General features: G+C 38.4%; 1 protein-coding gene across 1 annotated transcript in view; it reads left to right on the top strand.

Annotated features, from left to right (window-relative positions):
• The window catches only part of LOC105398651 (neurogenic locus Notch protein), a 100,866-nt gene that overhangs the window by 62,541 nt on the left and 23,833 nt on the right, over nt 1–14,492 (top strand). The window contains exons 4-8 of the mRNA XM_048626076.1: nt 1,849–2,193; nt 4,383–4,545; nt 11,578–11,771; nt 12,658–12,813; nt 13,783–13,965. Of these exons, the coding sequence (XP_048482033.1) occupies nt 1,849–2,193; nt 4,383–4,545; nt 11,578–11,771; nt 12,658–12,813; nt 13,783–13,965 (1,041 nt within the window). The remainder of the gene's footprint in view (nt 1–1,848; nt 2,194–4,382; nt 4,546–11,577; nt 11,772–12,657; nt 12,814–13,782; nt 13,966–14,492) is intronic.

Below are 14,492 nucleotides of genomic sequence, written 5' to 3'. Positions count from 1 at the left end.
CTGGTAATTGGCTTACATCAAGGGCAGGTGTTGAGAGCTAAGTCTAGATGTAGGAATTCAGTGCTTATCTCAAGTACTTGCTGTACTTAATTGTTATTATAGTAATTTTCACTCCATCTTCGAATAATAATGTTTTAACCAGAATTCTAATCCAACTAGCTGTTTAATTGGACGATAAAATTGACGATATATTGCAGTTATTACCATAGGATTTCTGTTTTACTAGAATATTAAACAAATACTTGCCCTCTGTTTTCGCTGTTAAAACCAAAAGAGCTAACCTCGAAAACACAAATCTTTTTATTGGATAGTTCAGATATTTCCTACACTAGCTCTTGGCCGACTTTCCAGGATCCAGACCAGGGTAAAAAGTTGCCTAATAATGTTAATCAAGGGTGTCAAAGAATAACCAACCATCCATCATCATACTATCGCATTTATAAGTAACTAGCTGTTCCCGCGCGCTTCGCTTCGCCTTAAAAAGTTTTCCCGTGGGAATTCCGGGATAAAAAGTAGCCTATGTTCTTTCCCAGGGTCTAGACCGTATGTATACCAAATTTCATTCAAATCCGTTCAGTAGTTTTGGCGTGAAAGAGTAACAGACAGACAGACAGACAGACAGACACAGTTACTTTCGCATTTATAATATTAGTTAGGATATCAGAAGCATTTAAAGTAGTCCACCGACCGCTTCCTCAGTACACACTATGGATTAATATAATATAATGTCCTGATTCTTAGAATGTTTATGTTCAATTACGATAACTGTAGAACAGGAAAGATGTCCCCCTTATTTCACATCTCTCACTCCATAACTCCATACCGAGAGATTTTACTGAAAAAGTCGTCGCAACCTGCCTCGCGTCTCCACTTCTTACCATCTTTATATGGACAGCCAATTACCCCCACGGCAAATAGATGGCAGAAGATAATTTTAAACCACCACGGGTACTTACTGTATTTCACACTGAGCTTTTCTTTTTAATTGACAAAAAACGTAAAGATACTACTGAGGCCGTCGTCTGTTTGAAAATATGAAATAAGCTATGAAGTGATTAGTAGGAAATGCATCATTGACATAATGTCTCGATTTCTGTCGGCAAAAATTTGATTACATGTAGGGGCACCTATGCGTATATTTAATCAAATAATTGCCTGAAATTAAAAGGGGAATATTGGTACTAAACTCTAATTGGGGTAATTTCAACAAATCACCTCTAATATTCACATTTACCAGTTAACCGCTAACCGATTACATTAACCGACCATAGCTAAGAAATTACCAACGTGACGTAATGTAAATATTTCCTCAGCAAATACCAGAAAATTTTCTTGATTTTGCAGAAATCCAAGAAGTTAATTTAATTTAATTTACGATTAACTAGCTGAAACAGAGCCGAAATCAACTTTGTACGGAGTTAATTAAACTCAGTTATCAAGATTAAAAACCAATTAAACTTTTACGACAGTCTTCGATTTTATTGAGAGCAATAAATGTCGGATTGATACTGGATCTATGTCGAATTTGCGACATCTTACGCAACACATAGTCCCGAACTAATAATATATACATCGTTGCCTTTTCTAATTAGCTTTATAAATTTGTCTGCAATTAAGTGAACAATACTGACATTTATGGTACAAGTCTTCCTCATACTTTATGTGCGAACTTGAGATTTGGCTGGAGAAATCCTCATCCGGAATACATTAAAAACCACTTGAAAGTGGATTTCGTTCGCAATTATGATAATTCACCTTCATTATTTATAATAATTACTAGCTATCCTTAATATTAAACAAATAAAACAGTCGTATAAAAACATTAAAAATATCCCTCTTTTCCCATAGGTGCGGAATGTTCTCACGAGGACCACTGCGCTTCCCAACCCTGCCGCAACGGGGGCCGCTGCGTGGCCGACAACAGCACGGAGGCGGGCTACTCCTGCGCCTGCCCCCCCGGGTTCACGGGCCCGCGGTGCACGGAGGACGTCATCGAGTGCTCCAGCGGGCCCGGCCCGTGCCACCACGGCCGCTGCTTCAACACGCACGGGTCCTACACGTGTGTCTGTGAACCTGGGTACACGGGGCGGGACTGTGACTCGGAGTACGTGCCGTGTGAGCCCAGCCCGTGCCTCCACGGCGGCCGCTGCACCCCGCTCGACCAGCTGCGCTATGAGTGCGATTGTCCTTCTGGTAAGTTCTATTTTGTGTATTTACTTGCATTTCCTGCCGCACGATATAAAGTTACATTAAGTACTTGCCATTATCGCTTAACACAATATTAGTTTCGACGATCAAAGTTTTAATTAACCTCACGCGCTTCCTGTCTTCTCCGTTGATAAGATGGTTGCATCACACGTCAGTGCATCTGAATGTTTATTACGATTCATTACGCGATTTCGAAATGGTGGCGCAGCGGTGAGGAAACCCGGGCCCAGACAGCTTAATGAGTTTAGTTTTTAGTGTTGTGAAAATTAGTTGCGGCCTCCTTGCAGAAGTTGAGCTTTCCTGTGTCTGAAAGTAATGAGATTTTGTATTAATATACATATATAGGTACCTACTAATACTCATGCCACAGTAGCACATGACTAGCTAATGAAAGCCAAATGTAGATGTCTAAATAAGCTAGGGACAGAACGAATTAACATCAGTACATAATTGTTTTTATACAGCAGTGCCGGTGAATGGGAATGTCCCTTTGCGATTTTATTTGCTTTCTCACATACCCGTTTATAAATTAACATACATTATTTCCTAGAAATGATATGCTTATTAACGACCTATCTCCGTTTGTACTGGTCCGGCCAGGTATAAATGCTAAAATATTTCGAACGAATGTTATAGCAAATGCAGTTATTAGATATTTAATTACCAGCCTTTAAGTAACAAGGCATACCGTACATATACTTGGGGCCGTAACGAGCCGTCATAACAGAATCACAGCATACCTCACTTAGCATAAACACAAACTTAAAAGTCCAAATGAGAAAGTCACACTGAAAATTCCAGCAGCACCACTTAATATTCCATAGCTTTAGGAATCAATAAATAAATACATCAACCGACTTGGTGTTAATTAGGTGCCAGTATCGGACCCTCATTACTTAAGCTGCGTTCCCACACTGGAATATTTGGAGATGTGACGTCACACCATCTGGCATAGAGTTTGCCGCCACAAAAAAGCTAATCAAACTTTTTTCAAGCGCCTGAAACCATTAAGATTCTATATTTGGTTTTATTAATAGTTTCAGTGTGTTAATGGATTAGGGGTCTAGCGGAAATGTTAAAGACACCCATTAAGCTTTGTTACAACTTTCTCATACTTACTGATAAGTATTTCAAAACAGGTAGTATAAGTTCACAACCTTTGGCCGAGAGAACAATAAAAAAAACAATTTGCCGCCATTCAACAAAACTATTTTCGACTGTCAAATTACGTGTCTGTTTAGAAACGTGCATAAACATTGGCCGTGGAAAGATTTAAAGCGAAATATAAACCGTTAGTTTCTGAACGTAAACAGTAGCATATGCGGGGAACGTGGGAAGCTATGGTTTCATTGGTTAACTAGTGATGGTAATGAGATTGGCAACTTGCTAATTAGTCACAGGGCTCCCTGGCTCGTATGAAACGGTTCTTTGTTTCTGAACTGGAGAATCAAATAAGTGGTGGAAGTGGCTGCAGATGTTCCCCGTATAATTTGTAATGTGCGAGCTAATTTGTTTTTGAGATCTAGCGTGTGATTTTATTGCTAAATTGCTTTATTTGCGATGGACGTGTAGATTAGTGTAGGAGTCATGTTTTATTGCCAGAATGGAACAACTTTATAAGCTGTTTGAAATTGCGGTTAAGAAAATCCTAAATCAAAAGGTAACTTTAAATCGTCCAACTCCGATCAATCAATTAAATTAATAGTTGCTAGTTTTTGTACTTACACTTAACTACTTTTAACGCGTTTATAAAAAGTATGTAAAATGCGTATTGGTAGGTATCTAGTTATTGTTAATATTGAGGTTTTAGATACCTCACACTTCCTCTTATTTGTCAATAATAAGATTCAGCGAGCCTATATAAGTCTTCAAAAATAAACCGAGAGCGTTTGCGACTCAGGAAGTCCTTCTGTTCTACGACTTTGGACCCTAACTGGATAATCCTTTCACCACAGTGACCAACCCCACACCAGAAGGGCTAGGACGGGGCGCATTTATGATGTGACAAAAGTTCTCCGTCGCGCTAGCTCTTGAGGCTGCGCGATGCAAAACTATGCGCCCCGTGCTAGCCCTCTGCTCTGAGAAGCAGATGACCTGCTTACATAAGCTGGTCTAAACTGAGCATCCTCTCACTCAACCTCAAGCCAAATTTTTCAACCAGTTCTCCTCCCCAGGTTACCGCGGCCAGAACTGCGAGATCAACATCGACGACTGCCCGGGCCACCTGTGCCAGAACGGCGCGACCTGCATCGACGGGCTCAACTCCTATACCTGCGAGTGCCCGCCCACCTTCGCCGGCAGTCTGTGCGAGACTGATGTGGACGAGTGCGCGCTCAGGTGAGCCAGAGAGAAGCTGCAGAGGGGTTGCAAAAAGGGTATACTTACAAAGCCGTAACCTACGTGTGCAGGCTGCAGGCTTTGTATACTTATACCCTTTTTGCTACCCCCAGTGTATACGAACAAGATGATCGCCAGATACAAAAACAAAGCTAAAAACTGTCCGCATTTTGTTTACAGTCAAACCGTTTTAAGTTCAACCTAATGACAACCATTGTAACAATGAATATGAAGTGTGTAATTTGTCGAGACGTTTCTTTAGCACTGACTTTCCATCTATAGTGCCACAATCTTATCTGTTCCGGTGGCGACGTCGCTGTCTTGGAATCCAGTGATGCCATCGATTAAATTTTGCCTATTTCCGGTTTAAACGACAATGCATTTCTGCTATTACCTATTGTTATAATTTAAAACCAGAAATAGGCAAAATTTAATACATTCATAAGCATAGATAAATCAAAATATATTGTCGATAGTAAATGCAAGTGGATATAATATATCAAACGACATTTGTTGTATGGAAAATTTGTCCACGGCGAACAGAAATAAAATGAGTTCTGATTATGTTCAGGGCCCTGAGTGTGAGTTTTTTAACCTATCGAGAAGTGAAATCAAAACGCAAATTTGTATGGCGCGGGAGACACGCCACCTAGCGGTAAGTAGCTGTACTAGCTCCGCGCCATACAAAATCTGCGTTTCGATTTCACTTTTCGATAGGTAAAAAAACTCACACTCAGGGCACTGCTTCTGATATGGGAGATTCAGCCTCTGTTTCACAATGTCTGATTAGTGACTACCTGTAGGATAAAATACATGCTGTCACTGTCAAAAAATATTAAACAGAGAGTGACAGCATGTATTTTATCTCACAAGTAGCCACTAACCAGACATTGTGGAACAGGGCCTAAATCTAGATTACAATGTTATAGGTAATATATGTGGGTCGCGAGAATAACGAGATAGATAGACTTAAAAAAACTATTAATTATGTATTATTTGTTAACACTTTATTTCACATTTTCTAAAGTAACAAGAAACAAAACCATACAATTAAAAGAAATTCAGACAGTGTGCAAAGGCTAATTCATCATCATCATCATCATCATCTCGACCCATCACGTCCCCACTGCTGGGGCACGGGTCTCCTTCCAAAGGCTAATTGCTAAAAAGCAATTTCTTTCAGCCAACTCTTGATAAGTTGGGAAAACAATGACATGTCATGAATCATCATTATTTCGTCTAAAATCGCTGCAGGTGCGCGAAATTCTTCTTGGTATATTGCCTAAGATTTAAAGCATCATGTCACGTCCTCACACCTGTAACCAAAGAAAAATAAAGATTATATACTTTTCATCACGAGTACCACGACCCATCCCGTCCCCACTGCTGGGGCACGGGCCTCTCGGGAAAATATTTCATAAAATTACATGGAGTATATATGGGTAAAATTATTCGTCATATTTGGCAACACTAACCTGTAGCCGCTGCAACTCGTTCTTCCAATTTTTCAAACGGAATTAAAGGCGCCTGAATACGTTATTCTTCCTGCATAAAAGCCAATATATATAGTACTACTTTTGTTGCATCACATTACAGCGTTTTTGGCAGTATTTCACCCAGAAAATCACAAAACAAATTAAATAACGTAGCGTCAGCTTCTTCGCAGAAATTGACAACTCAAATAACGCACAGAGTATGAAATGACGTTTGACAATGACGTCTCGTTGTTGCACATTTTGACCACCGGAACAGATAAGATTGTGGCACTATAGTTCGTATATTGTATACAATATACGAGATTGTAGGTTTTCAGAATAATAACGGCCTCACTGCTTCGGAAACATCACTTAGAAAAATATAGACACTATGCACCTTATTGTAGTTCGTCCATCTTTTAACTCTGCCGCATTCTAGCAGGTACAAAGGCACCAACAACATTGTGACATCAGTCACAGTCAGTTGTACAGCCTAAAGCGTTTTCTTCAAGCAAATTAATGATGCCCGTCGACATATGAGGGCAGAGGGCTCAATCACCGATCAATAAGTGCCGACAACATTAATAAAAACGTCTATCGAACGGCATTAAATACCCACTTATACCCATTCAAATTACAAACGGGCTAATAACATCTTCTATTTATACATCTCGCTTTGACCGTATGCAATACCATGCCGTGGCGATAGCATCACAAACATATCGAGGTCTCATAAGGCTAATTACTAAACAACATAACTATCAGGGAGTCATTGCCCCGATGGAAGAAAGAAGTTTGGGCTACTTTCTTTCTTATTCAAATTGTACTGTTTATTCTTCTGAGGTATAATGCCCGCTAATGACTGTAAGACTGTCCGTTTAGGAACTTAATTAAAAGACGGATGACCGGTTCGAACGAATGTGTTTTGAAATTCGAACGGCCGCGTTGTTTTCTTTTTGTCGCGGCGTAGCGGCCAGTGCGTCCATGCCGTCAGACTAATCGTCTTGATAGTTTTTCCTGGTTTCCCGCCAGTTTGTGCCAAGCGAGGAGTCAACGTCCCGTGCAACCATGTGCGATGGCGGCCGACATTAATTGTTAGCTAATAATTGTCGTATAAAAACTACTAGCGCGGTACGTTCGCACGCTCATACTCGCCAGAGCTGGAAGGGAAGAGTAATTGGCATTACCAGTTTTTTTTAATAAGGAAAAAAGTCGAGCATTCCTGTGACGGAAAAAATTGAGTCAACTTTTTTATGATTTTGTTCTAAGCATGTTGACTGACAGCATAGTTGAGTTAGGACGCTTGTTAGCAGTTGGATAGCTTAATTAATGGGCTTCGACCACATTTGGTTACCATTATTCTATTATTATTAATTCCTAGACTAAATGTTTATGTGAGAATTTCGCCTCTTTAATGACTTGTACACTCGACTTTTGAATTGATTCCGTAAATATATTATCGGTTTACCGAATATACAATCAATGTTAAGTCAGTACATAACGGTTTCAAAATCTAAAATAAATTGTTAAAGTATATAAAAAGTAGAAATCTCCTCAAAATATTAACATACTTAGGTATAAATGTACTTAAGTACTTCCCTATTTTAAAAAAATGTCTAGGACATGGTACAAAAACCAATAAAAAACTTAAATTTAATAAGTAGTATATCTGCTTTTAACCGACCGACCCCCTGTAACCCAAAATTAATCGTCATCTTCTACCTATTAATATTTTGACCATATAGGCTGGACCTCCTGCCGACCTCTTTCGAAACTAAATATCCGGATACCCTCCTTATTGATTTTACCAAAAACACTTCTCGTGTACAGGACATAAGTGTTAATTCTGTTTGCTTAAAAGGTAACGTTATATCTGTAAGTTAGTATACCCTTTAATACAGCTTAAGGCTGTTTATCTTTTATTTTAGCTTTATGTTTTTGTTCAGGCGGAGTTTGTGTCGTATAAGGTTGGTTTTAAGGTCGATTTGGGTGTATTGGTTGTTGTCATCGGATACTATTCAATAGTGTATGAAAAGCAACAGACAAATGTATACCTGGCTGATATCAAGTTACGTCTCTCCCCGCGGCACCCAGCCAGAGATTTTGTAAATTACTTATACTTACCATCGAGTTCACAATTACACTGAATACTAGCTAATGCCCGCGAGCTTCGTTTCGCCTTAAAAAGGAAAGGGATTTTCGTGGGAATACTGGGATAAAAAGTAACGTATGTGCAAATACAGGGTATCAACACCATGCGTACAAGATTTCATGAAAATACGTTGAATATTGTTAATATAGGCACAGGTATTTAGGATAAGTACTTTTATATTCACTTTTTATAGTTCGGTTTTAAGCTCAATTGAAAGTTCGAAACGAGAGGTGCTATTAGCACTATTTACCGGATCGATAACACATTACAATGAAAACAGCTTCATTGTTTCAGGGTTAGGTAGCTGCAAACATACCGCAAAAGATTTCAATTTAACGCAACGACTTTGCTAACATCTAGAAGCATAAGCTCCAATTTCACAATAGTCGGTTAAATCGTAACCTGGGAAAGGTTGATCAATTACGTCATCTCCATATAAAATTCTTGACAGATGTGTCAAAAGTTAACCATTCATACCTGGTTATGCTCTAACCGACAATGGAGAAATTGGCACTAAAGGAAATAAAACAAAACGACTGTATTGGGTCAAAAAGCTATAAAAGCTTCGCAATTTCATAGCCCTTTCAACCTCTGTGTAGAAAACGTGTAAAAACATTAACAACTTAATCTTTTCTGACAAGTTAACACTGCTAAGTAGTTATTCTAGCTTTAACCACTACAGCGGACTTGGTAAACGTGCTAATAAATAACTACCTACTTACTACAGTAATCTTAAAAATAACTTCTTACACTTATGTACTTACTTCTTTGAACCATGTCGGGGAAAAAACTAAATCTTTATTCTTAGTTTTATGTATTATACTATGTGAGATTTATTGTAGCACCGATACTTTTTTTTAAGTTTTTTCGATCAAGTTTGCCGTTTACTAGGATTTAAACTTTTGGCTAGAGTAAATCACCGTAATAAAGTTTATTATAGGAAGAAATACACTAATACCTACATTACTTATTTTTATTTATTTATTTAAACACTTTATTGTACACAGAAACATAATATAAATACATACTTATACTTGTTTTAATCAAATCTGCTAACACTCTCAAAGCTTTGTGCAACATCCGTTCTCGATTCCAGTAACTACGGCGCATAAATGAATATCTAATCGATAATATTATTTGATTAATGATTATTCGATTATCTCCGAATCGAATAGATATCGGTGCTCGCTACTATTTTGTCAGTAACAAATGATACGGCTCCTGATCTTGATAAGTCGATGTAATGAAGACTTATAAGTTTCTTTTGACATTGTAAAATCTTAGTAATAATATTTGACCAGGAAATCCTCTACTAAGGAAGTACTTACCTAAGTATTTTATCTATAAATTTGGCCAAAATATTTGTAATTAGGTAGGTATATATTTTATTACTTAATTAAATTGTGAAGGCATATCATACGTTAGCAAGTTACGAAATCATAGATGTCAACAGAACAAATCGTTATAGATTTTGTATTTAAATCTGTATTACGATTACGTCAAGAAATGGTGCAAAACTATTATTTATGGTCGTTTTAACTTTCCAAATGTTATTTATTATTTCCATAATCAGTGAGTACTAAGGTACAGTCGACTAACTAATTTGAAGAACAAGTCTAAGCCCACGACATCGTTTATGTGTTTTAGTACCTAAAACACCTTTAGAAACATAACTAAATATAGGTGAATTTAGCTTAATAATAGATGGATGAACATTGAAAAATGTAGGTTGGTATACCTACAAAAGAAATACTTATCTTATGCTTTTGACCTGTTATTTTCACATTCGGACTTTCAAAGTCTTTGTGTTAAGCTGTTAGAATAGGCATTTTGTACGACTTTCGTTGACTGTACTTCTGAAACTGATGTAGCTTTCGCATTAAATCTGGATAAGTGTCACATTTATCTAGAAATCTAGGGTAAAGATAAATCTGTAAATTCATCAAACAATAATCTTAAGTGACTATTTTAGATATTTAGATTACTTATTGTTATTCTCTAGGCACTAACCACAGTTGAATCGTTCATAAAAGCTCTAATTAATTGTGGGTTGGTTTTATTATCCATTTATAATATCTAAGCTATGATCTTCATTGGATGATAATCCCGTCCATGCCACGTTTTAATTATTTATCTATATCTCTATTTATATCCCTACCTCATAAACCAGAAAATATCAAAGGAAAAAATATGAACTTACGTAAAAAGAACTCTAGTTCATTGCAAAACCGTTTATTTTCTAAACATTCGCGACAATTCAAAATTCTTAATGATCATTCCGAACAGATCGAGATACAAGTGAAGTTGTAAATATTCTAAATACCATTAGATAAAGCGTAGTTTATTGAAACGTGGTTACAAAGTTCACCCGTTATTGCAAACGAAATCGGTACATTTAGTAAGTAATATTAGTTCGCGGATCTTGATAAGGCCGGCCACTCGTGCTGGCTTGTGTTATATCTTCGGGAACTTTTTCTAAAATGGGTTTGTTTGATTTTAATTGGCTAGATTATAGCTTCACTTAGTTATGTGCCTGATAAGTTTTAAAAGTCTTTGCTTGGGTAGTAATTAATTGAAACGCAGGGTCTCCGAAAAGCTTTTAATAACCAGTTTTTTTTTCGCAAATGTCTGTTCCTGTAAAAAAGGTTCTTCATTCCACATTTCTCAGGCATACTTGTGTTACAGGAATGCATCAAAAACATTTTGAATACTCCAAAACGGACAAGCGGAGAGTGGCCGCAAGTTTATAGCATTCCCTCGCAAAACACATACAATTATGCGTTTACCGAAATATTTCAGACGAACGGGTATACTCTGTGACGTGAAAAGCCTTAAACAAGCGTTGTTGTAAAATGAGTTTTAATTAGAAGGTGGTAAATTTACTGTTGCATCAATGTCGGCAACAGGCTAATGGCCAAGTGTTGCAATGTTGCGGTCACAAAAAGAAAATGATCTACATAAAATATAGGTACCTACATAAATCTACGCGCCGGCCACTTGCGCGTACGCAGCACTTTAGTTCAATTTATTTTTATGACGATCTCTTTAATCAAGTTTTATTTGTGTGTCGTTAACGTGCTCCATGCACTTCCCTTTGTAATTGCTCTATCAAATTCTTCTGAATGATACCGACTGTAAACAGACCAAGCTTTATAATTTACTATGTTTTCGATTAGCCAATCATTTAAATCTACAGGGTGTTGCAAATTGCTATAGTAAGCCGATAGGCGGTAAAATTTGTTCAGAATGACCCTTAGAGTCACCCCCCCTCGGTTTACTACTTACCTATCTTTCTGCATCACCCGGTATAACCACTAAACTAAGTGACACGTCACTCAACCAGACTCCCACACTCTTCTTCTTCTTCTTCTACTACAGTATCTATAACCCCCTCCTTCCCCCCAGGCCACTCGTCTGCCAGAACGGCGCCACCTGCACCAACTCGGTGGGCTCCTTCTCCTGCATCTGCGTCAACGGCTGGACGGGCCCCGACTGCTCGGTGAACATCGACGACTGCGCCGGCGCAGCCTGCTTCAACGGAGCCACGTGCATCGACAGGGTTGGCGCGTTCTACTGCAGGTGCACGCCTGGGAAGACTGGTGAGTTTTGTGTAGCCTCTTTTATTATGTAAAGGACCCATTAGGGTATTTTTAGGTTATATTTATAATGCCCTGTTTCTCATTTGAGCATAAGCATATCAATTTAAGCAAGTAGTATGGAAGGCAGAGCCATTGCCCGAACTAACGAAGAGCAAGAGTAGATTTATTAACTCAATTCAGAAACTAGGCAATAAGTGTGTTTCCTCAACCAGATCTTAGGGGCGGGTACTGTCAAAAGTATATAGTTAGAATAGTAGTATAGTATTTATGAATATGATTATAAGTCTACATGTGCACTGTAAGCAGTAATCTTGAACCCGGAAACCGTCTCATATTCTAAGAATCACAAATTGATATTGATACCCAATTCTGAGAAGCGAATCTAAATGAAGGAACAAATTGTTCTGTGACTAATCATATTGATACTATTTGGCTTTGCTTTATTAGGGTTAGGTATTAGTCATAGCAAAGTGAACAACTTTATTAGATGCTGATGTAGCTAACTGTAACTTACTACTATTACTTCATTCATCAATGTAAATAAATATTCTCGACTGCTTACAGTCTTAGAAATATTTGCAATAATAGGTACATTTACATTGTGCTACTGCTACCTTTCTTAGTTTAGATTTTAGCACTTTCCTAATTAACATATTATTACTAATAATATCATTGTCCTTCAGGTCATTCAGTCAGCAACTGACGCTGTTCTGACTGGTTAATCTTTTTACCACAGCGCACAGTGACAAGCCCTATACGCGCTCTAGTGTCTCGTGTTTGTCTTCGATACGCTAAGAAGAAAATTCCCCTACACTTGTATACTGTTCCTCTAGTTTAAGTTAGATTTCTATCCGCATCCTATAACACCTTCTCTCTTCTCCACCAGGTCTCCTCTGCCACCTGGACGACGCGTGCACGTCCAACCCGTGCCACGCGGACGCCATCTGCGACACCAGCCCCATCAACGGGTCCTACACCTGCTCCTGTGCCTCTGGGTACAAGGGGCTGGACTGCTCTGAGGATATTGACGAGTGTGAACAAGGTTTGTGGTTTCTTTGTTTAGGACCAAGATTTGTGACGTCACGCTCTCTATTCGAGAGTTTTTCAAGGACAATGCCAATGTTTTTTAAACTGAAGTCATCATCATCAGGTCTCGTGGTCCTTAAGCAGTAAACTATTTAACAAATTCCATCTTGACCTGTCCTGTGTTACACGCTCGACTTGATACCAGCTCAATTAACATTATTTGATGGATTCTCAAGGGTTTTTCAATTGCCTATAGATAGACACTTCGCGCTGCCAGGTTCTATGTCTATGGTGGCTGTAAATTAGAAGCGTATAGATACAGTGGCTGACCAACAAACATTAATCCTTCGCTCTGTATATGTATAATAATAATAAGGAACACAGTCATTTATTAGCCAATACGGCTATGTAACTAAGTCGTCGCGTCGTGTAGTCATATTCAGTAGATGGGAATTAAATCATAAAACCGCAATATAAACATAACCCCATAATCACAATCAAATCATATTGCCTGTCCTTATTCAGTTAATGTTTTAATGCCATAAACGTAGCTTCTCACTAAAAAAGGAGCCCGTAATGCTAGCTCGTTAAAGGAAAACTGGCGAATCTTTTTTGTCTATAAACTTTATCAATAACATAACAAGGAGCGTTTTCGTGTCCCAGATATCAGTAGGTTTCATCTAGAAATCACGGGAGAATGCCAAAGTTTTTGAAGAAAGGCGCTGCGTCAACGAAAACAGGAGCTTTTACCGTTTAAACAAAATATTTGCTCCCTCGATACTCCCTTTTAGATCATAATCATCATCATCATACATTCTAGATTCTTCCTACAGTCACAGGGCAAGAATTTTAAGCAACCTATTGCTTCGGCAAATACAGGAGCCTACCTGTGGAAACAAAATGATCCCTTTCTGTTTTTTAAGTCATAATCATGATCATCATGCAAACCATTCTCTTCCAAATCTAACGCTCTAATCCTCAGCAGGATCCCCTTGCGAGCACGACGGCATCTGTGTCAACACCCCCGGCTCCTTCGCCTGCAACTGTTCCGTGGGCTTCACCGGGCCCCGATGCGAGACCAATGTCAACGAGTGCGAGAGCCATCCGTGTAGGAACGACGGCTCTTGTCTTGATGACCCTGGGACTTTCCGCTGTGTCTGCATGCCTGGTAAGTGGATATTTTATGCTGGTAGTTTATTAGGAAGAATATCTGAATTAAAAAGGTTTTATATCGTTTTAGTGTATTTTTTTACTGCAGAATTAGACACACAATCTGTGCATGTAGAATACGATTATCAAATGGAGATAATGAATTAACAGTACAGCCTCCGATGATGAGAATATTGCTTACCTAGATGATCGAAGACTCTTCCTCTGTTAATGTTGACATATCCCTGGTTAATGTTCATTGATGATACTGTCCTGTTACATTGCAATCTAATAGCTAAAAGGACCGTTGGTATCATAATTGGATAATCCGAATCTAATCTACCCGGTACTTTATACAATAGTGGCACTAATGAATCACTCGTGTGTGCCTAGTGAATAATGAACTTAACATAGGCCTATCGGTTTAAATCAAATCTGCACGTGTCTTAAACAATATAATCTAGATGCTATCTATTCTATACCAAGTCTTCAAATGCCAGCATACCTATTACGGTAATTAGGATTGGAACATTTAATTCTTCCACT

Source organism: Plutella xylostella, chromosome 15 (assembly GCF_932276165.1).
Source record: "Plutella xylostella chromosome 15, ilPluXylo3.1, whole genome shotgun sequence".
NCBI lineage: Eukaryota > Metazoa > Arthropoda > Insecta > Lepidoptera > Plutellidae > Plutella > Plutella xylostella.
The sequence above is the reverse complement of the archived record's forward strand: the minus strand, read 5'-3'. Positions and strand labels throughout refer to the sequence as shown.